The sequence below is a fragment of the Anomalospiza imberbis genome, chromosome 3, assembly GCF_031753505.1.
Source record: "Anomalospiza imberbis isolate Cuckoo-Finch-1a 21T00152 chromosome 3, ASM3175350v1, whole genome shotgun sequence".
NCBI lineage: Eukaryota > Metazoa > Chordata > Aves > Passeriformes > Viduidae > Anomalospiza > Anomalospiza imberbis.
The window spans coordinates 96,939,839-96,963,298 of record NC_089683.1 but is presented as its reverse complement, the minus strand read 5'-3'; the positions used below and the strand labels follow the sequence as shown (position 1 = coordinate 96,963,298).

At 37.6% G+C, this 23,460-nt stretch overlaps 1 protein-coding gene across 2 annotated transcripts in view; it reads right to left on the bottom strand.

Moving 5' to 3' along the window:
• PRKCE (protein kinase C epsilon) overlaps positions 1 to 23,460 on the bottom strand; it is a 287,835-nt gene that overhangs the window by 18,762 nt on the left and 245,613 nt on the right. For both annotated transcript variants that reach the window (XM_068185893.1, XM_068185894.1), the window contains exons 12-14: positions 9,928 to 10,066; positions 7,393 to 7,581; positions 3,034 to 3,180 (exon numbers count right to left, since the gene is read on the bottom strand). In XM_068185893.1, the coding sequence (XP_068041994.1) occupies positions 3,034 to 3,180; positions 7,393 to 7,581; positions 9,928 to 10,066 (475 nt within the window). The remainder of the gene's footprint in view (positions 1 to 3,033; positions 3,181 to 7,392; positions 7,582 to 9,927; positions 10,067 to 23,460) is intronic.

The window sequence follows — 23,460 nt, the reverse complement described above, 5'->3', positions numbered from 1 at the left end:
CCTCTCTTTTTATAGATCTTTTCACAGAACTAGGCCCTCCTCAACACAAGATTATAATATTTTTTACTCCTCTCTTAACATTAAAATTACTTTTAAATAATCAACAGCCCTTTATTAATACTAAGAGATGTTAAAAACCATAAAACATACCAAACACAGGCATTAGTTATGTTTTTTCCACAGTTATTCCACTGCTATGGAACAGTTATGTTTGTTAATCTGAATCAGTGAATCTCAGTGCTACACCCACAACTGAATTTAGAGAAGAATTCTCTATGAAGATTTTAAAGTAGATCATATTTCATTAGTGTTCACCTTCTTCCCTCTTCTCACAATTTTTAAAAGTGAGTGCAATCTGGTCTAGCTTGGCAAATATACAAAATTACCTTTATAGCACTTGAAATTTACTGCCCTATATTTCTTTGCCATTTCTGAAGTTGAATAATTAATAATTATATTTCATTTGTGTGATCTTTTTCTCCAGCCTAGATCTATATCACATTTTACTTTCCAAGTAATACATCACTCAGTTTTAAGAGGACAGATTAAAATTTAAAGTATGACCTTGCTCAAAGATTGCTATACAACAATAAAATCCAAACAACTGTAAAATTTATACACTTGGCACAAAACAGCTGATGGATCATAAACATGGATCATAAATATATAAGGTATGCTCAAAGTTATCAGTAAAAGCTGATGGGACCCAGTCACTGAGGAAGATACATTAGAGAGAGCAGACTGAGAACATGAAAATAATAAGAGATGCCTGTAACATAGAGTACATTTATCTGAATTCATCACTATTAAAAAAAAAAAAAGAGTTCAGAAAAAAATCCAAGCATACAGAACTACTAGACTGCAGGAATCAAAACTGGTAGAATAAAGAAAGTTGGTAGATACAATATAGAAAGAATTAGTAGGAAAATGAAACATTAGAGAAGTAGCCTGAAGAAAAATGACCAGAAGTGTAAATAAGGATGCATAAAATCACCGTAACAATTATTAAGGAGCAAAGAGCTGTCCTAAAATTATACAAATTTCAGACTACTCTGAAATAACCTGCAATTACTACTGAAACTGAACGATTAAATTAAAATACCATTGAAGAAAGCAGAAAAGAGGAAAAGGAATAAAACAACAGAAATTAATGAGATAGGATTTGCTTTACAATATCATAGCAGTGAAATAATTACCAGAAAGAGAAAGAAATCCCACTGAGAAGGCAGAAGGCATTTATATCAGCAATGAATAAAAACACCTGATATATGAAATGCCTCCTGACTTTTAAGGACTGCCACAGTGGAAGTACTTACAAAAATAATAAAAGCCTCATAAAAATACCTATTGTCAAAGGGACCGTGCATCTTCATCATGAAAGGAAAATAGCCAATAAACAGACTAGATGAAAGGAAACTGGAAATTAGATGCAGGCATAAAGTGAAAATAATTCTGCAATAGTTCATCGTGACTTAAAATTCTGATGAATACTGAGCAAAGCAACAAAAATTACGGTGAGATGAAAGGCCAAATTTTTGTGAAAGCAAGAAAAGATCTACACAAATGCAACTCGGCCGAACACAGACTTTGTCCAAATGCAGCTATCTGAGAGCTGTATCCTGACTGGAAAACAGCCACAGTACTAAATAGGCTTCGAAAGGTACTAAAGGAGTTTATTTGGGGTTTACACTTCCTGCAGCCGTGCAGAGGCTTGTACATCAGCTGCAGCCCTGCCACACCTCCAGAGCAGAGCTGGGCAGCAGGGAAAGGGACTGGCTGCACCCCCAGGAGTGGGGCTGGCTCAGGCCAGCTCCGCCTGCACACGGGCCATTATAAGGCTTCCATTCCCCAATACATTAAGAAAACCTTGCTTGTACCTTACTCCTAGAAAGGCTTTCATAAGGGCTTTCACTCACAACTGTCTATCCCTTTGGGCTTTTTCTGCACAGCTACAGAGAGAGACAGAGAGAGATTTCTCCAAGAGCGGACTCAGAGGAGCTGCCTCTGGCTCCTGCTCTGGATGGTCAGCCCCGCTTTCACCATCTACACAAGGAACTTGGGGAAATGCATCTCACTGAACTCAAAGTAAAGGCATTACATGTGACATACAGCAATTCTTCAAAAACAATGGGGATTTCTTCACCTCTGAATTTAATTCAGGATTCAGAGTTGAGACCTAAGGTTTTTATTTTGCTCATTTGGTTTGCTTTTTGGGTTTTTAATATCTTTGTAAATTATCTAAAGAAAGAAACAAACATGTACCTTGACCATATTCACAGACAAATCAAACATTGTAATTAGCAATGTGTGAAATCAAAAGATGCAAATCAGTCTCAGAGGATTTATCATAAAATTAGCCTCTTGCAGTGTGTAAGCACAGAAGTAACCGCATGCATTCTGTGGCATTTGGTTAATCGTAAGTATTTACATCCAGAGAAAAACCTGAATAAAATATTTTTTGCATGGCTTTCATACTTTCTGAAGATAAGGCTGTTCTAAGATTTTTGTTACTTTAAAATAGAAACACTTGGTTATTATCCAGGAAAATATTAGTACATAAATTTATATAATCATAATGTGTGTTTCTTTCCCCCAAGAAGCTGTTTTTTCAAGCTGCTTCACTTAAAATATTATTCCTTACAAATTCTTGTCTGTGTTTTACTACAAAATCCAGTGGCTATCAGCAACATTGAACTGTAAAGAGTTCACACAGGAAGTATAGACAGTATATATCAACTGAAATAATCTTTTCTGGCTATGGCATCTTTGAGAACACAGAATATAATTAAAACAGTGCCTTGAACCTTCTCATGGTTTATGTGGATGAACATGAACATTTTTCTGTGAACATTACATTTCTTCCTGACACTTACCTTAACAGAAAGAATGACAAAGAAATCTTCTCAGTGCTGTTTTTATGTTACTATTTCAGCCCTCAAAATACTGCATCAGGAAATCTCATTTCTCAGAAAAGCCAACAAGTAGAATTGCCAAACCAAGTTTTCTCTGAATGTTATACTAACTGTTACTTACAATCCGAGGCTTGAAGGGTGGCTTGATTTTCCTTTGTTCTAGAAGAACCCAGTCAATTTCCTTGAAAAATGGATGCTGCTTAATCGCATCTTCCCCATTTTGTGACGCCACACAGCCAAGTCGCTTGTTGGGATTTTTTGTCATGAACTACAGGGTGGAGAGGGAGAGGAGAGAAAAGTTAAAACATGAATGGTGATACCTGGAAATCATTTGCCGTTCAATTATACACTGTAATTCTTAAAGCCAAGTTTTTATAAACAGTCCCCTTTCAGAAGGTTATTTCTTCTAGCCCTCCATATTTCAGAGGTTTCAGCCAAACAATAAGCTTCAGAGACTCCAAACTGTAAATTTACTGCAGAAAACTCTTTCAGTTCATTGTTGAGACCTCTTAACTTCATCTGGCTGGGAGTGCTAAAGGACTAGATTCTCTTTCAGCATGTCTACTTTGAGCTTTAGCCAAAAATACTAAAGGAAAGACGATCTTAAACCCTCCAGAGACAGAGTGATCAGTACCTGCAGAAAGCTTCCCTTGAGAATGGGAAGTTATGTCATGTCCCCCATGACATAACTCGCACATTCTCTTTCATTTTTAGTACACGATTAGTGTCAGTGACTGGAACTAACTGGTGTCCTCTGATGTGGTAATTTATAAACTTCTTATGTTTAAACCATTACTATTTCTGTCAGGAAAAAGCTGTACAAGTGGTGTAAGACATTGATATCAACTGGTGGCAACTCATAATACTTGACTTGATTTTTCTCTGTTATTTTTTCCTTCTTTTATTAGCAATTGCTCTACTTATTTCCTAACTTATGTGGACACAGAATGCTTACAATTCAAGTAGCAATGAATGCTGTTCTTATAAACACAAACACATTATATAATTAGCTCAATAGCTTTGCTATAACTTCATATTTAGCCATTATATAACATTTTTAAATTTAGAAAAAGTGTACAAAGTAAACAAAATGTAATAATTGCTCAGTGCCTTTTCAACCTATGTATCACATTAGATTATACTCTGTAGAAAAAAACAAAAGTAGAAAAAAAAGGACTGTAACGCATGCCCTTGCTTTAGTACTCCAGTTATTAGGTAAGTAGCTACTTAAGCCCTTAGAATGGTTTTAGATATCTAGATCAACCATCCACAGAAGAATACCCTTGCTGTCATTTTAAAGGTATAACATATATCAGCAAGGCAATTCTGTCATACACGCACCCTTCTGAAGATGATCCTTCTCTTTGGTCTTGAGCTCAACTTCTCTGCAAGTTCTTTTGCAAGTGGGCAAGTCATATCTAAACTACAGGCAATATTTTCTATTAGCAGGAGAAATAAAGGTTTTGAAAGGATTACTGTGCTTTGGTGAGGTCTCTTGAGAAACCACAAAATGCATTCCTACATTCCTCTGCTTTATTTCATCTCCAGGACTGAAGCAAGCAGGCCAGGAACCAGCAGCCACATGTACTGCAGAAACAGAACATGGAAACTACAGGATGCACTTTTTGTACCATATAATCCAGGTATCAAAGAAGTAAAATATGATCCTAGTATCTGCCATGCTTTATCTTTGTTTTAAACTGGAGACAGGGAAACATCTGGACATGTAACTTTTTAAGAAGCCCAGGACCTGACAATATGACTAGACAGTCCAGTACAGTTTAGTGCTGTACTTCACAAACCTCATGAAACTGTGAAATGGATGATGAAAGAGAATGTATTTTAAGAATGAATACTTAAACAAAAATATCATATGCATATATGAAGAAAAAATATCGAACTTCTAAAGCAGACATTTAATTGCATTAATTTAATCTCTTTTTATTTCTGAAGTAAAAGCTGACATTTATTCCCTGTTTATCACCAGCATCAACACCGATGCAACCATCAGGACAGACACAGCTGTCAACTGCACTCAGCTGAAGAAATGAAGCTGGCAGCCATAGCCATAAACCTTTCCATGGCTAAGGCAGGAACCTCTTTTTCTGAAAGAAGAAGCCTTTTAGGATCAGCATTACTACTGACTTAAGTGATAACAGGACAGAATGCTGATTAGGGCCTGAATCAAGGATAATTAGGCTCCCCAAATTTTGCTTCTTGAAATAAATCACACAGCTTAAAAACACTGTTCTGCTTCTGTAGCCAGAGACTGTAGAGTCTGTAGACAGGGAATGCACACTGTAGAGACAACATCTCTCCATTGCTTGGGAAGAAGCAGAGAGCCAATTTCAATGAAGAATTGTTTTCCTTACTACACAGGAAAGAATTTAAATAGCAATTCCTGTCAATTTACAGAAACAGGACTAATAAGATGTGTGGATTTTCATGAGATACACAACATGCTGCCTTGTAATACTGAGCTTTAATATCATCCCCGGTGTTTTGATGGAAATAACAGGAAAACTGTTTCTTCAGAAAATAGGACAACATCACCACTTAATACAAGAGAATATCTTCTTATTAAACTTTCCTTACATGTTGTTTGAAGGACTGTAAAAACACACAGTTTCAAAAGAATAAAACTCATGTCTTGAAGCACAATGTGAGGAAATGAAGTGTTCCAAAGTTAATCCCTTGCTACCATTCAGCAGTAAAATACATAGACGCCTCTTTCTTTCCTCTGCTTTTCCTGTTCTTCATATGGACAAGTATCAGATGAAGAACACAAGTTTCAAGCAGATTTCACACCATATATTCGTAGGCAGCAGGTTGCTAATCCTAAGGAAATGTGTTTTATTGATGCTGTAAATTGCCACAGCTCCATTAAATTGTATCAATTTATGCCTAAAAGGCTATGACTTCAGCATGATACAAATCACTATTCTTACTATCAAAATGTATATCCAGGAAAATAGTCTCAGAAAATTCTGTAAAAAAGTCAGTGATAAAAGAAAATCCCCTGGACTCCAATGAAAATCAGATGTAGGTATGAAAACTGACAACAACTCTTCCTTTACAATGTGCCAAAATAACCCCTGAGCCCTGGATATAAGCCCAAACTCTGCAGCTCAAGTCCATATATTTTAATTGCTGAAGTAAAATAATCAAAGGATCTGGAGACAGAAATGGATGCATGAAAGTATCATGTGAGCTAACAAAAAGTACTCAGAAAGCTATTTGGGGAGAAGGGAGAATAGGTATTAATAAATTACTACCAGCAGTAAAAAATCCTCCATCTTCTCACTACAGTGAATGTAGCAAAAGAGATACTTCAGCAAACATTTCTGAGAGGTTAACTTTGGCTTCTGCTTTGAATCATTGCTAGAGCATCTCTCTTGCTCAGCTAGAAGGAATCCTGAAGATATTTTCATCAAAAGGTCAAGATGAGAACTTCTGCAGAATGTGCTATCTGCTGGTGCTAAAATCACAATTTGTTTATATTTTATATATAATTTCAAAACAACTCCATATGAAGATCTCTGCAGGATTTTACACTATCAGTTGCCTTCTTAATTGAAAGTCTCCCTTACTCCAGTGCTGAAAGAAAAATATCTAGAAAGACAGAAATTTTCCAGTTTCTAAGATGGTGGAAAAATGGAATAAATAAAAACCAAATTATTTTTTAAAGCCAAAAATCCTTCTTGGGTGTTTACCAACTATGGGGATTGGCATACTGCTTCTGTATTGTTTTGCTTTTCAATTTAGGATGATACTAGCACAGAAGAAAGAATTTATGTCAGTGTCATTCATAGTAATGAATGACTTTGTAAACCTGACTTTATAAAGATAGTCTAAAAACTGAATTTGCCCAGTGGTACATATTGGCTGATTTAAAAAATTGTGACATTTGGTGACACAAGTTGCTGTCAAGTCATCACTCATACTGAAATATCCCAATGAGAACAGAAACAATCACACTAAAGTAAGACTGCTTATCATGTGAATTGTAAAATAGAACATGAAGCTGTAAATAAAGGGCTTTCAACCCATCTTGATGACAGGGGAAAAACAGCAAAGGGACAGGAAATTTTGTAAGCAGGTTAAATAAAAACATTGTTTCTTTAATTATGTAGTGCTTCTCCCACTCTAGTGATGGGAGTATATGGCATATAAAGTGTCAAAGTGTTAGCAACAGTTCTAGCTGGTTGGGTTTTCCCTGAAACATGAATCTGCAGTACACAGATTTATACAGTGTACAACTGCGTGGAATACAAACATTCTGTTCCTTTCCCACAAGCGGTGTCATTTATCCAAGGCCCCATTATCCTAACAGTGGCACTCTGAACTGTGCTTGAACTCCCAGTGGTGACTGCTCTCAACAACTTTCAGCAAATTCAATTTTAATCAAGGAAAAAAACCCAACAAACCAACCCTGCCAAAAACCCATAAGGAGGAGGAAGGCAAGTAATCGAAGACTCACTGCTTTTAAAATGCTGACAGCCTCTTTACTGAGCCAGACTGGATACAATACATCATCATGAAGGATGGATTCAAAGAGATCATCTTCATTGTCAGCTTCAAAGGGGGGTTGTCCAGCCATCATTTCGTACATGAGAACACCCAGAGCCCACCAGTCCACGGATGGACCATATTCTAGCTCCTGGAGGATCTAGCATAGAAAAAGAGATTGGATTGAAGAGACGAGTGAGACAACTGTCTCAGCTGCACTTTTGCTGTTTTAACATGATATAGCCCTTCTGTGCCCCAGTGCCTAAGCAGGACTGAATCACACACAGATTTCAGTAACAGCAGGCAGGGTTTCTTACCCATGCAATTTGCACTAACACAGCTCAGTGTCAATGAGATGTTGTTCTCAGAAGTACTGAGAGTTTATCAGTCCCTTGAGTAAACGACTATGCTTGTGAGCAAAAGAGCTGCATATCCTTCCAAGCTGTTTAAAGCAGGTCACACTATAGGGGAAAAAAGATCACATATACAAAACAGACTGGTGGAAAATGTGAAACATTTCCTTGTCTCTATCTTGAACAAAACAAACTGAACCAGCTTCTAATGCTGCAGAAGATATAATCTGAGAGATTTATTCTTGTCCCTTTAGGTAGGGCTGAAGGAAGCCAAAAGCATTTTTGTTCAAGTTCCTTCTACTGCATTAAACTGCTGTACAATACATGGCTGTAGAATTCACTTTAATTGCACTTGCTTTCAGGAAAAAACTGGCTACAACTTCTCATGTGGCACAAGTTCAACCTTGTAGAAAATACCTTAAGCAACAAGTAAGAGTTTAGCTCGATGAAGTTTTATAGTAGCACTTGGTGTTACAGAACTACTGTTGTGCCAGGAACAAGTTTAATTCTTGTCTCCTTTTCACTGGAAAGGAGCTTGCAGTTTGGCTGCATTGGTTCAGCATGACAGGGAACCAGGGAAAGGAGAGTGGGTGCCTGCTTAAGGTGAAGCTGGCTGCCTTAAAGTGACTTGGAATGGCAACAAATCCACCAGCTTCTTACACAACACTGCACAGTGCAGTGAGAAATCCTGTGGTGAACTGCTTGGGCTTAGTGCTGTAGTTGGGAATCAAGACCAATATAAAACCAAATTCAGCCTTAGCATAAAAACAGAAATGAGTTTAACATTTGGATACACATGTCTGGATCCAATCCACATTCTTCATTGAAAGAAAACTATATTTTATAGGCACCAAATACAGAAAATTAGATGTATACATTTCAAGTGTTCTGAAAACTCTTTGGATACAGCTGAAGAATTGGATGCTACTGAAGAAAAGGAAATTAAAACATATCACCAAAATGCAAGAGAAATAGAAGCAGGAACTAAACTTCTGCAATTAAGATGACAAATTGGAAGCCTCAGTAAAAGTTGCTGGGTTCTTATTATTGCTTTATTTTCAGTAATAACTTTCAAAGAATTTATCAAAGTACTCAATTAGTATACTGAATCAGAAAAAAATTCATACATAGCCAAAACTACCTACCACACTAGTATTTATTTTCTTTTAATGCTGGAATACTTCTCAAACTTCATAAGACACACATTTATACAATGATAGTTTCAAGATGATTCACACCTTATCAGTTGTGCTACTGAAGTTGGACAGCCATGAACAACTCCATACTAACAGTATGGATTTATGATTTATTGACTCTAAGGAATAATAAATAACATTTTTCCTCACTGCAAATTTATATTTGATGAAAGACAAACCAACAACACTTTTCCATTAAACCTGCACACTGAATCTTCAAGGGGAAAGATGCACAGGTTACTAACTCAACTGAGCAAACAACGTCTGCCTAGCAGAATAATTGCTCAATACTGGTTCATTTTAGGCACTTTGAAATGCACCTCATAATATTAAAATCTAGAATATGTAAAAGCCACACTACTCTCAGCTATTTATTTTATCCAATGAACACCTTGAAATGTTGCCAACTAACATGCAGCATCTATATCTAGTTTCCATCTTTCTGTGCAAGTCTATGAAGTAGCACAGGCATAGTATCTTTCACTCACAGATATTTTAAAGAAAGGAAAAAAAATATATTCCCACAAAGGCTGCAGACAAAATGAAACCAAACACATGGCTTCTTCTGTATGAATATATTTTTTTTAAGCCTTACTAAAAAATAAATACATTTTTATATCTACCCAAGATTACTAAGATTGCAATACTCAGTTGCATCTAGCACCTTAAAGGCTACTAAAATTCATCATAATGATGCTGATTCAGAAATGAGTAAATTGAGAAGAATAACTTTAATTTCAGGAAACAAATACTAGAAAAACCACTCCTATCATCAAGGAATAGTGCTTGTGAGCAGTAGAGTAACCATTTTCATCAAGACTACCTAAGCACAACTGAAGCAGAGTCTAGTCTGCATCTTAAATTTTTTCATCTACGTGTAAAGACTGTCTAAAATTACACAGGTAACAGTCTGATGAATAAGAATATCTGTAATCTTAGTGCACTTCAAAAAAATACCTCTGGAGCTATATAGTCAGGTGTGCCACAAAACGTCGTGGTGGTCACTCCATTCAGAATCCCTTCTTTGCACATCCCGAAGTCAGCCAGTTTACAGTGGCCTTCTGCATCCAGAAGAATATTGTCCAGTTTCAGGTCCCTGAAATACAAAGGCCTCAAATTAAATCAACTCTCAAATTTTGATCATGAACTCTTGAATTTCATAATAAACTACAGAATTTGAAAAATAAATGGTTTCCCAAACCCCACTGAGAAACTGTCCTTCACTGCATGTGCATGAAAAGTTGGCAGCAGTCACTAAACAGACCTAGTTAAAAGCAATAAAATAAAGAAGCAGGCAATTACAAGCATTTTGTAAGACTAAGCCCTTACTCTCTTTAGCTGCATGAAAGCACAGCTTTTATGTATTCAAGGCAGAATCAGAAAAGTTTGGGAAATATCTCAGTTTCTTGTTTCCTACTGATCTATCATTTTGTCAATGTGAAATAGGTCAATGAAGCTATTCTCTATTTTTCCATTAGCACTAAGCAAGGAGTACCAATTTATTCATAATTTAGCATATGGGATCAGTGAATGGGTATTTTCAAATTTGGATTACTCTGATTTTGATTCTTAATGTATAGTAGCAATTCAAAGTTCAGGATGCAATGAGAAGGAACAAAAACAACATTCCCATCCTTGGGAGCACTGTTTTCTGTAGCTTAAGCCTGCTCAAAAATAATTTCACAGGAATATTTTGCGTTCATTGTTAAACAACAAATCTTAGCAGCTGTTTCTGATCATACAAATGTCTTTGTTTCAAAATCACACAATTGTCTGCTTATAAAATTGGGTCAGGTCAAAAAAAAGGTTGAGAAAAGGATATCCACCTTTCCTGTCTTGCCCTCTGCATATTTTCTAAATATACCACTGATGGTTAATACGTGTTCCAACACAATAGGCGCTAGGTACCATTTAACTTACCTGCCACTTGCCTTAGACTTAATAACAAAAGGATCTGGAAAGTCAGTGCATAAAAGAACTCTCACTTGCATGAACCTGCCCCCACACAAGTAAAACCTCTTCATCATGTAGATATAATAACATAAACAAAACAAAGGTAAAAAAATCCCACTTATATTGCATGTGTATCAAAATAACATTCGCTTTTTATATTTCTGTATAGACCTTTAGGTATCTCTGATATATATTAAAGATACATAGTATATTTAGACATAAAATAGGTGAGAATCAAAAGCAGAACACATGTCTTTAGGTGACTTTGCTAGCATTTTCTGATCAGAATTCTTCTTCCTGGAATTACACAAATTTCCTTAGGTTGAATTGATAAAAAGAAAGAAATTGTGTGTGTGTAGGCAAATTCTAAATTAGAGAAGAAGAATAAAGTCCCATGCCAGCCTCTGTAAATGAACTTCACCCTAAAAGCCTATGAAAAGATGAGGAGTTTTTTTTGCAAAAATCCTTTATGCCATCAAATTTGACCTAAGTGAGGGATGAGAAGTCTTCACCCTACTCAGAGAATTTCTTCCAGAGAAATGCCTCCTTGTCAGATCCCAGCCTTCAGAACCACAGGCACCAAACATGGTGGAAGCATTTATGCACATTAATTGATTAAACAGCCCTTCCAAGGCTGCAGTATGTTAAGAGTTTTTGTAGACATGTCCAAGGCTACAGTATGCTGGGTTTTCCCCAGAAATGTTCTTTTCTGCTTCTCACACCAATTTCAGTAGGTGGATTTTAGTTTTTTTTTTTTTTTTTCTTTTGACACTTGTTAAACATTTTTTAACATGTTGGCCCATATATTCCTCAAGCAGGCACACAGGCCAACATAAAAATCAGCTATTTCTGGGACACAGTGGACTTGCTACTCAAGGTCTGCATAATCATTGCACATCTGCAATGATACATCTACAAAGCAGATACTGGGAAGCACTGGAGAACTTACTGTGCATGCAGAGATAGGCTGTGTTATGTACACGTTACAAAGTGGTTTGTGTGTGTAAACAAATCTGACACGGCACAACAAAGTCATATTTACCTCAGTAACAGTAAAACCACTGTCTCCTACATAAACTACCTTTGGCAGATATGGGTTGTGTGGCTGAATTATACTCTGGCTGTAGAAATGCTTATAGCAAGCAATATCCCCTACATCACACTTCGCTATCTCTGGATCAGCTATGCTGCTCTTGCAGGTCCTCAGTGGTCACCCATGTATGGCCCCTTGGAGCAGACTGCATATTTTATCATTCCTTAAGGTCATTCATTTCAACAGATCCTAAACAATCCAAGATCCAGCTGGCTGCAACATAACCCCCTATATATAACCATTTAAACCCTCAAGTGATCACCTCTTCCTACCTCTGGAGAGTGATTTACAAGAATTGTCCAACACAATGCCAGGGCAAATAGATATCAACAGCTCTGTGTCCCCCCCACAAGAAGTCAAAGAAACAAAACTAAGCTCCCTCTTTCAAAAATCATGTGCCTTCCCAAAACTGCTCCTTTAGTGACTTAAAAGTGCTACAATAAAAAAGATCTGCATTCAAACAGGACTATAGCAACACCTATAGAATGTGATCATCAGAGTAAGGCTCTTGCAAATTGAAGAAGGAAACAAGATTGTAGCTGTAGCTTATAACCTTACAAGGGCAGTGTTATCTTGCATGTTCTTAGTTCCTTAATTAAGGAAGAATACAAACTATATTTCAAGAAGTCAAGATATTCAGATAAAGAAATCAAACTATAATTACTATTTGATGTAATCTTGGAACAACTTACAGCCACCATCACAACAGACTGTTAGAAAGAAGGTCATAATACATATAATTATGATAGGAACTGGAGAAATTCGAGAGGCTGCTTAGAAAAATGGATCCACTTTATTAAGTGTTTAAAATATTAAGTGTTTATGAAAAGACTCTAAAATGATGTCTTAACTCTGATCGCAGGACTTCCCCGTGTAGGAAGGTGACACACTGGAATTGTTAGGGCCTAAAATCATTTAGCTTTAATTTAATGCCATCCATATGGTAGCCATGAACTTCAATGGAGATATAGTCAATAATCCAGGAAACTCCTAAGCTAAGAGAAACCTCAAGAGCAATAAAACACTAAGGCATCACATACTGGATAAAGACAAGATACTCATCATTCTCTTTATTTCCTTAAGTATTTGTACAAGACACAGAAATTAGCAATAAAAATTTACCTTGACAGTGGAAAAACAGAAGAAACAAACTGAGCCAAGAGAAAACTAGGAAGAGTCTAATTATTAAATTCTGACTACCTGTAATGGGTGACAATGAAATTTTAAGCCTAACTGTAAAAGCACAGGTCAATTTAACTTTTTTACCATTTACCAAACTATAATCTTACTTGTCAGAAGAAAAACATCTGGGACTCCTTTATCAAGCCAAAACAGTGCAGTGAAGCCTTTAAGCCTCTTCAAAACTCTATTGAAGGCACTGAGGACATCAGCTTAATTACTCACGCAATAATGAAATGTAATACCATTAGATTTGTGTTATCACAAAGTGCACCAGAGTTTCAAAAGAAATTTGGAAGAGGCTAAAACAACAGCAGTATGACTCCCATCAAAGTACATATGGGAGGTTAAAAGGTAAGCTGGGAGTCTGCCAAAGTGCCAAATTCATGGCTAGCCCACAAGATCGTCATAGTCCATAAAAGCACTTGCGACAAAAATCCTTCTGTCAATTTACAGTTGCCAGATTAAAAAAAGCTAGCCAGAAAAAAACCTCCCTCCCCAAACCAAGAAACCTCACCAAATCCCTCTAATTATGCAACTTTGGAAAAAGAAATCTTAGTTAACTAAATTAATATGAAAGTAGGAATAGATAACGTACTATTCCTGTCCTCACAGGAAAAAAAACCCCAACAACCAAAACATACAGAGTAAAGGAAACAAAAGGAAAAGTAGGAGAATAATAGTTGTCAGGGAAGCTTGTCTTTCCAGAGCAGCAGCATCACTAAAAAACATTAAAACTTTAACTTTTAGACCTGTATTTCCCCAGAACTGTTCCAAGAAACAGCCAGCTCTCCTACTCCTCCAAAAGTAAAGTACACAGCCATATCTGGAATGTAAAATAATCTTCTGTACAGATTGTTCCATTCTGATCCATTCTGTCTTTTATTTCTTTCCTGGATTTAGTGCCAGTTGTCTACCTTTGAATCAGAACATACCAAATAATACAGTGTCAGATAGCTCAGTGACAAAGGTCTGTTAAATTCTTCTTTTTCTCATTTTGCATTCTCTTTGTAGCAAGTAAGAAAGTCATCTGTGTCTGACAAAATGAGTAATTAATTACATGCAACTGCAAACAACCTAACCAGTTAAGGCAGGAGAATGCTCAGATTTCTTGAATGCAGCAGTGCTACATTAAGCTGTTTCTCTCCTTTGTTTTTTTGCCAAGATACTTTGTAGAGTCACTTCAGTTGACTTGAGAAGTCATTGCATGAAATGTTGTGGGTTGTTTTTTTCTTTTTTTTTTTTTTTCTTTTTTTTTATTTTTTTGGAGGGGGGCCAGGTTTTGTTCTGAGAAAGCTTTAAAGAGAAATTTAAGCCTCGGTCTCTACTTCTGCATACCTGCCAGCATCACAACCACCTCAGAAGTTGGAATGACTGGTGGTATCTCAAGAAAGAATCAGGATTATGAGTTATGTTTGTGCAAGTTGGAACAGAAGAGCAAGCTGACTACAGGTAACCTGTGCAAAAACTTCTGTAACCCTCACTTCTTCCTCCACACGCAAGTTTCATGAGACACTGAGTGCCTTGGCTTCCTCCAAAGGCTTGGTGGATGATTATTTCATAGGACTGGGTTCTTAAAGTCCAAATCCCACCAGTAGCCAGAGATATAAGCATCTTGTGTGAGTGGCACTGTGTGTCACAAGTGTCGTTTAGATAACACACAGCTTTCTTGTTGAAAGTAAGGCAGTTAAACAATCAAGATGGGTTTGGACCAGTAAAGTCAGAAAGTCTGCCAAACACTCCTAACAGTAGCCTTTCAACACAGTAAACAGCAGTGACTAAATAAATACATATTTGAAGAACAAGATCAAGCAGCTGAGAAATATGATCACAAGCTGGCAAGCAACCACTTTACAGTGGCTACTTTACCACTTCTACTCTGACTGTTGATTGAGCAACACTTCACAGAACGAAGCATAATAATTACTATGTACAAAAAACAACATTGGAAGTAGGAATATTTATTTATAAGGTAAAAGTTAAATGAAGGATTGTACCTTACTAAACATCTATAAAACATCAGCATTCAGAAAGGTTTGAAAGCAACAAAAGCCTAAAGTATAGAACTACAGAACAACCACTTTTTTTGGTGACTTTCAACTGCAAGAAACCCTTTCAATAGTGTATTTGAAATCACTGCCATTGTTCCCCTGCATGGGAAGATCTCGTCCTCTGTGCAGGCTTTAAATAGAGAAACTGTTCACACAAGAAACCACAGAAAGTAAAAAGGAAACTTCGTACAACAACATGGAAAACCATCAGAATCATTCTCTAGTTACTAATGTTAGTGAAATTCATAACTGAAGACAACACGGTCATCATAGCAAGTAGAAATTTCAACAAGATGATTTTTTTATCTGTTTAATTAAGGTAAGACTTCTACATTCCTAGAACCACTTTCTTAGTTACTCAGTGATATCCAAGTTGCTTTTGAGACAAAGATGCTCACCTACATCTGGTCTCTCATGTACCCAGCACAAATTTCCTCTTTGATGTCCACAAAATATGGATAACTAATGTATTAGGTTACAATTCTAAGCAAGATGAAATTGTATATGGAACGAGTCAGAAAATAAAAAGGAAAGTCAACAATTTAAAAGTTCTGATGTTAGCTTCTTTTGTGATTAGATCTCACCAACTTAATCTCAGTTTCCATACATAAACAGCACAGGACAGATATATTAGGGGATTGTACTTGCAGAGTGGATTCTTTTGTTGCTCTAAGTATTTCAGACACAACCCATCAGCAAGACTGTTTTTCCCCTCTGCAACAGATCAGAGATAAATGGGAAAATTCAAACCATACCTACTAAGAAAACACAAACTAATAATAATTTATTTCTCATTTGAAAACCTCTAGGGGAAAGAAGCAGGCCATACTTTCTGAGGTTACTGAGCACAAGCAGGCAATAATTGCAGCGCTGTTGGGTATTAGGTTCTACTGGTGACCTCCCTTTTCTATGGAGTAAAAAGTAGGGGACACACTGGATTGTTCATGCTTGTGAGTGAATTCATAACAGTAGAGCAGTTTGTGTTAGCAGAGAGGAAGTAGGGGGATACCTGAGTGAGACTAACAGTGAGAAAAATATGGTTCTACTGCTTTTGTTGTTGTAGGTTATCTCAGTTTTGCCTGTGATTAAGTGAAAGTCTTGGAATTTCTCTGCTTTGTTTTTATGTTGATCCATTAAGAAATTATTGAATTTACGATACACAGTTTTTGACATTGTTACATTACTGATACCATTAAAGAATAAAAATAATATATAACAAACACTGTAGTAGAGTGTTACTCAGTAATAGACAGAAAAATCTGCTGTGCAGACTTGAAAACTGCTATTTTCCAGTGTCAAGTTTGGAATAAAGTGAACCCACCTTATTCTGATGTGTATCAGTGTGTATAATTGCTAATGGCAGATGAATTACTATGACAGACTTGGTTTCAAATAAAGCCAGATATACTATAATTCATTTTCATCAAAGAAAACAGTGATAGTTCAGACAGCAGGCTAGACATAAATGGGAAATGTTGACTTTTAATGTGACCATAGTGACATTCTCTTGTCAGGCATGTTTCCTTTAAAAAACACACACGTTTATTTCCTTATATAGAACAAGATCCACCACCCTGCCATTTGCACAAATGAGTTGTGGACTAAGGGGTGGCAGAGATGGGAGGAGGGATGTAGCAAAAGCCAGTTTGCTATTTACCCACCAAAAACATCAGAGGGAGATAAACACATGATCACTGTCTATGGCTCTGTAAGCCCTCATAACTGCAAGGCAAAAGCAAGGCTTGCAGATGCATAACATCACATCTCCAGCAGTGCCCACCATTGAGAAACCTTTCAGGTCAGCAGGGTCCCAAAATAGAAAAGAAGGCTGTATGTATTATATGGTCCTAACAGCTTACTGATATCTTAATGACATATTGAACAAAGGTTTAATATTAATTTCCATCAGCTTAAGGAAACCAATGACTTTTACAATAGCAGAAAAAAAATTTTCTTAAAATAATTTCTTTATATGGCTTTTTACTGGCTTTGACCATAACTTTATTACAATTGTCGGTAGCAGCTTAGGACATTACTGTGCCGGATCTGCTTATCTTATTATGCTGGGTTTCCTTTAAATAATATGCAGGCAAATAAATATATTGTACTTAACAGCTTTCCTTTGTATGACTTTTCCTTTCTTATTATTTTCACATTTTTATTTGTGAACCTAAGTGGAATATGTACAAGTTCAAATATGTATTATGTAAAACATTCTCTAAAATTGGCTAAGGATAGAAGGGAGTGGTCTCTATTTCTCTTTCAAGAGAAGGTTGCCTTAGCATTCACATCATGTTACTTTATAAACTTCATCTTTCATGACTCCCACACCTGGGAATGCAACAATTTTTCCATGGATCTGAGATAGGAATGTGATATAGCACTACAATGCTTACTCTTGATTTAGCTTACTGACAAAGACTTGATTTAGAGAAGCTTTTTGTAGGATCCCAGTGGCAATTCTCTTTTCCCATGGCCCATAGGCCTGGAATTTTTGTACCAAATAAGAACTGCCATGAATGGACCTGGCTTCATTTTAAGCCTATTGCATAGGACAAACAACCTGCCTCAGACACTTGCAGTTAAATTAGATACCAATTTATATCATTTTGTAAGCCTTCTTGAGATTTTACAAACCTTTTGTGCTTTTTGTGAAAGCAAGGTAAACAGCCCCCAGCCTGGTGCTTCAGCCAGGGACTGGCTCTGCATGGGGGCTGAGCTGCCTGCATGTCCTGGTCCTCCCCCACCCTGCTGAGTGTTCCAATATTAAGGCTACTAGTAGTTTCCTCAGGGATTTTCTTCTTTCATTCTCACTCTCTCTACTTCAGTTTAAACCACCATTTTCTTACTTTTTCCTTGAAAGCTTCAGCTGAAAAATTCTTAACTGGTTCTGCATTTTCAGGGTGGGAACAATGGGGTGAAATCTGTCCTACTGCTAATGATATATACTGTTTCAGCCTCCACTACAAAGCCCATGTGTTAAGTCATTGTTAAATATGTAATGTGATAAACCTTGTCCTCATTGACACCTTGGTGACCTCACTGAAGACAAGAGAGGTCCCCAGGCTTAGCCAAGGATTGACTCAAACTGTGGTATGCTACTCAGCGAGGTTCAATGCTCTTATTTTTGTATCTCAAGTAACATCAAAACAAGATTGCGTATTATAACAATAAGTTAGGTGGAGCACAAACTAAAAGTTCCCACTATGTATGCCCATAATCCTTTTAAAGAAAACAATACTTAATCATTATTTGATAAAATCACTTGATGAAAGACAGTGAAAGGACAGTGTGAAGCTAGAGCTTGTTAGATCAAGTTTTGAAAACTCAGTTCTGAAAAAATGTTACCAGAACCTTAGAAAGCAAATTTATCAGTGGACACCCTAATGAAGTTTGGATCTGCTCAGAAGTTTTTCTTTGGAAACCAAAAGCAATGTTGTTTTTCTTTTTTTTTCTTCAATGACCTTAGTAGGTAGGATGACAAAATCATTACCATTTGAACAACAAGAGAATACACATCATGCAAGCAGAAAGAACACTTGCATTTCAGGTACACAGTGTCTGTGTCTAACCAAAAAGACTGAAATTCTTTCTTCTCCTTCCAACTTTTGACTGAAGTTTTCTTATAAAGAGTAGGAAAATATGTACCAAACAAATGCATGCATATCTAGGTAGCACTTTGCATTTCTGGAAGCAGTACTCATTGAACTATCTCAGCAATGAATCCTCGTAACTTAATAATCAACAACAAGGATGTTTCATCTTATACAGGTATCATGAAAAACACAATTAAAATATATATTTTAATCAATCTCAATGCCATCAATTTTCAAAATTTACCTTAAACATGAATGTAACTAGAGCTCTGAAACATTTTGCTCTGGTTTTAATTTTCTATCTTGTATTTTGCAAGATTCTGACTAGATTTGTGCCACCAGTCACAGGAGGTTAATTGAGGTACCATGGTTTGCCCCAGGCTCCCTCCATGGCCATCTCCACAGATATCTTCAGGCAGATGACACACAGAACATGTGGGCTGCACAGCTCCCTAACTCAGTCTGTCCTACTCCACTGACTGTAAATGTACTCCAGGAGAAGCAGGATCCTGACTTGGAAGCTTCAGTTGTGTTCCGAAAGTTAGGTGGGATAAATCCAAGCCTTTGTGTACATTCAGTATAAGCTGCTTCCTGGCTTCCTTTATTCCAGATAGAGATTTCATTCAAATTAGTTGTAAAACTTCCACTTTTGTAGTTGAAAGTCAAAGGCAGGTTTCTTAAAAAGACCTGCATTTATTTGTCTTCTCAGTCATGGTGGAATTGCCACACACACAATTTTCTAGGCTTTTAAGTTCTGCCCTCTAATAATTCTTATTTTTTCTTTCTTTTTTTGTGACTTAGGTCACATGGAGCATTCCTGTGCAAAAACTCCCTACATGCATATCCATCAAAAAGCCAGACATCTAATTGCTCTGCTTTGACACACCAAGTAAAGGGCTCCAAAGCATTATTATTCTACATTGTTTCAGGCACACAGAGAGAGTATTTTGAAAAAAAAAAAAAAACCTCCAACAAACCAGAAGAAAAGCTGCTACTGTAATCAGGCATGATTGCAGGCATTTCCTGTATTTTGCTATAAAACCCGTTGTTTTTTCCATTACATACTAAGTGAACTTTAGTAAGGTCAAGACACCAGAGAAAAACAGGATCAGAATATCTTTAATCAACTAAAGTTGAGTATTTTAGTCTCTCTCTTTCAGTTGTTTAGCCCTGGATCTTATCCGACATCTCCAAATCTCTTCCTTAAATCACAGATACATAAACCAGGTCAATTTGAATTTATGATTTAGCCAGTTGTTTTCAATGGCATTTAACTTGTAAGCCTTACACTTCCACTAGCCTAAAGGTCAATCAAACTCATGCTGTGTAACAAGAGCAATATTATTTTAATATAAGTCCAACAGGGGAGATGGTTTTTCATTCCCAATCACAATACTGAGCAAACAAACTTCCCTTGCTGGAAGCCTGTCATTTCCACCACAGTGACTATTAAGATCAAGTGTAAGTTCTGAAATTACTATTAAATGAAAGTCAAAGCTGTGATAGCATAGGTGAATTTGATCCAATCATATATTGTTATCCTGCTGTCACACTAAATGCAGATTATTTTAAGGTGTATAAAAACCCCTATCCTGTGCTCTGACCCTATTATTTTTGGAGACAAAAAGTCTTTATCTTCCATGAATGCCAGATGACATTTTCCTTATTAATGTAATACAAATGTCAACACCTGCCTTGGAAATGACCAGTACCAAACATATTGACTGATTGAAGAAGAGAAAACCAGGCTGTGCTAAACCCAGCAATTCTACAGAGCAAGCTTCTGATGCTTCCAACCATATGGAACTAGTAAGGAGACTTCAATATGGGTGGTAGGTTGCAATAAGAGCCTAGACCTTTCTCCCAGATAAAAGGTGACCTATCAAAGATGATCACAGGCTGATGATCTGTTGCATCAGGAGTGCCAGGAAACAGTTAAAAGGCTGTGCAGCATTAGAAGTGCTGAGATGGAGCTGATTATTTTGGTGGACACTACAGATAATGAGGCATCTTGGACCCTGGTATTGAACAAAAGCAGGACTCTGCTTCATTCCCCACCCTCCAGCATTCCCACCAAAAACACATATGAAGCTTTAACAGCTGTAGACACCCAGGAGGAGCAAGGTCTGCAAGGAGAAACTGTACCAGCAGCATGCAGTGAAAAGCAGTGATGAAGCCTCATAGTAGGAGACTCTTTGTTAAGGAGCACAGAGGCACCCATCTGCCAGCCTGATTGCCACTGGAGGTGTGCTGCATTCCATGAGCTAAGGTCCAGGATGTTGCTGAGAGGGTGTCACAAATTGTCACAAACACACAATTCTCTCCCACCGCTGCTCTTATGCCATGCAGGCATAAGCGATGTGGCAGGCTGGAACCTGGGCCACAGTCAGGGAAGACTACAGGACCCTGAGAGGGCAAGCAAAAAGTATTGGTGTACAAGCTATCTTTCCTTCTGTTTTACCACTTGCAGAAAAAGATGAAGCCAAAAATAGATACATAATGCAAATCAACTTCTGTCTTTGTGGCTGGTATGGTCATGAGGGTTTTGGCTTTTACGACAATTGGACATTCTTCAATTACTTACGAGTGTCAGGGAGAAATGGGACCCACCTGTCTAGAAGAGGCAAGGGAATCTCTTGTAAGAGGCTGGCCACTGTGGTGAGGTGGGCTTTCAACTGAAGAACTTAGCAGGTGGTATCCAAAGTGGCAACACTCATGCAATTTCAAGTGGGGTAATAAGCTAGGCCAACCAGAGTAAGGACAAACACTCCTTAGCTGCCTTCCAAGATGAGAAACAAAGTGTATGTATACCAATGTATGCAGCCTGGGGAACAAACACAAGGAACTGGAGCTCTGTGCCCAGTCAGAAAGCAGGAATAACTGAAATATGGTGAGACAACTCACATGACTAGAGTACCACGATGGATGGCAACAGGCCATATAAAAGTATAAACATAAAGACAGGCAGGGAAGAAAAGGAGGAGGTGTCATGCTCTGTGTTAAGGGGAAGCTTGAATGTACAGAAGTCCGTTATGGTGACTGTGGACGCCCTATTGAATTCCTGTGGGTTAAGATCAAAATGGTTGTCTCCGATGGGGATCACAGAGTAGGCACCTGCTACTGACCTCCCAATCAAGAAAATAAGTCCAAAAAAGCAATATTTGTGTTATTCAAAGAAAGCTTTAGGTCAACAGAACCTGACTCTCATGGATCACTTCAACTACCCATACATTTGTTGGCAAAACAATTCAGCAGCTCTTGTATCATCCAGCAAGTTCCTGGAATGCACAGAGAACCTCTTCCTCATACAAACATTAGATGTGCCAACCAGGAATGAGGCTCTGCTGGACTTGCTACTTGCAAACCAAGTAAACCTGCTTTGTATGTCTTTACTGGCGATAGCCTTGGCTGCAGTGATCACCATGTTGTTGGACTTTGGGATTTGCCTGAGCACACTGAAGCTTAGTACTAAGACAAAGATCTCACATTTTAGAAGAGCAAAATTCAGCTTGCACAGAGGTCAATTAGGAAGGATGCCTTGGGAAGGATTCCTTGGGAAGCTTCCACGGACAATAAAGGAACTAAACTAGGGTGCTTCAAGCATGCTCTCCTGGAAATACAAAGCCAGTTCATCCCCTTTAAAAGTACAGAAAATTGGCAGAGTAAGAGATTTCCCTTGGCTTAACTGAGAGCTTCTGAGTCTGCTCAAAAACCAAAAGAGAAGTGTACCAGAGATGGAAAAGCAGATTCATATCCTTTAAGAAATACAAGGGCATTGCCAGGGTGTGCAGAGATGGAATTTAAAAAACAAAATATTTAGACTGAGCTGAAACTGGACAGAGATGTCAAAAAAAAAGAGAAGAAAGGGTTCTTCAGGTACCTAAAGAACAAGCAGAAATAGAAGTAAAAATTGTCCTACTGTTAAACAGGAGAGGTTAATTAGTCATCAATAACACTGAAAATGCAGCACTTCTCAAAACTTTCTTTACCTCTGTCTTCACCAACAGTGTTGGGTGCCTGTTGGGATCAAGAATCCACATTGATGAAAAAGCCCACGCACTGTCAGTGAAGGAATATAATATATTACAGGAGCTTGACCCCTACAAATCACTGGGCCCTGACAATATCCACCAGAGGGTGTCAAGGAAGCTGGCTGACATCACTGCAAGGCTGCTCTCCATAATCTTTGAGAAGTCATGGAGATCCCAGAAGACTGGAAGAAGTCTAATGTCAATCCCATCTACCAGAAGGGCTAAAAGGAGGATCCAGAAAATAACAGGCTCATCAGTCTTAATATTCAAGGTCCTGGGAAAGTTATAGAACAAATCGTCCTGGGGCTATCACAAGTCAGATGAAGCACATGATTGGGAAAAGCCATAATGGATTAGCCAAAGGCAAATTGTATGTGACAAACCTGATGGCATTCAATGACAACGTAATCTGCTCAGTTGAAGTGGGGTGAGTGGTGGACATCATCAACCTGCATTTCACCAAGGCTTTGAATATAGTTTCCCACAGCTTCCTTCTAGAGAAATTGATGTGCTACAGCCTGGAGGAGTCCATGAGGCTCATTGGGAACTGGCTGGCAGGACATACCCAAAGTGGTGGTAAGTAGTTC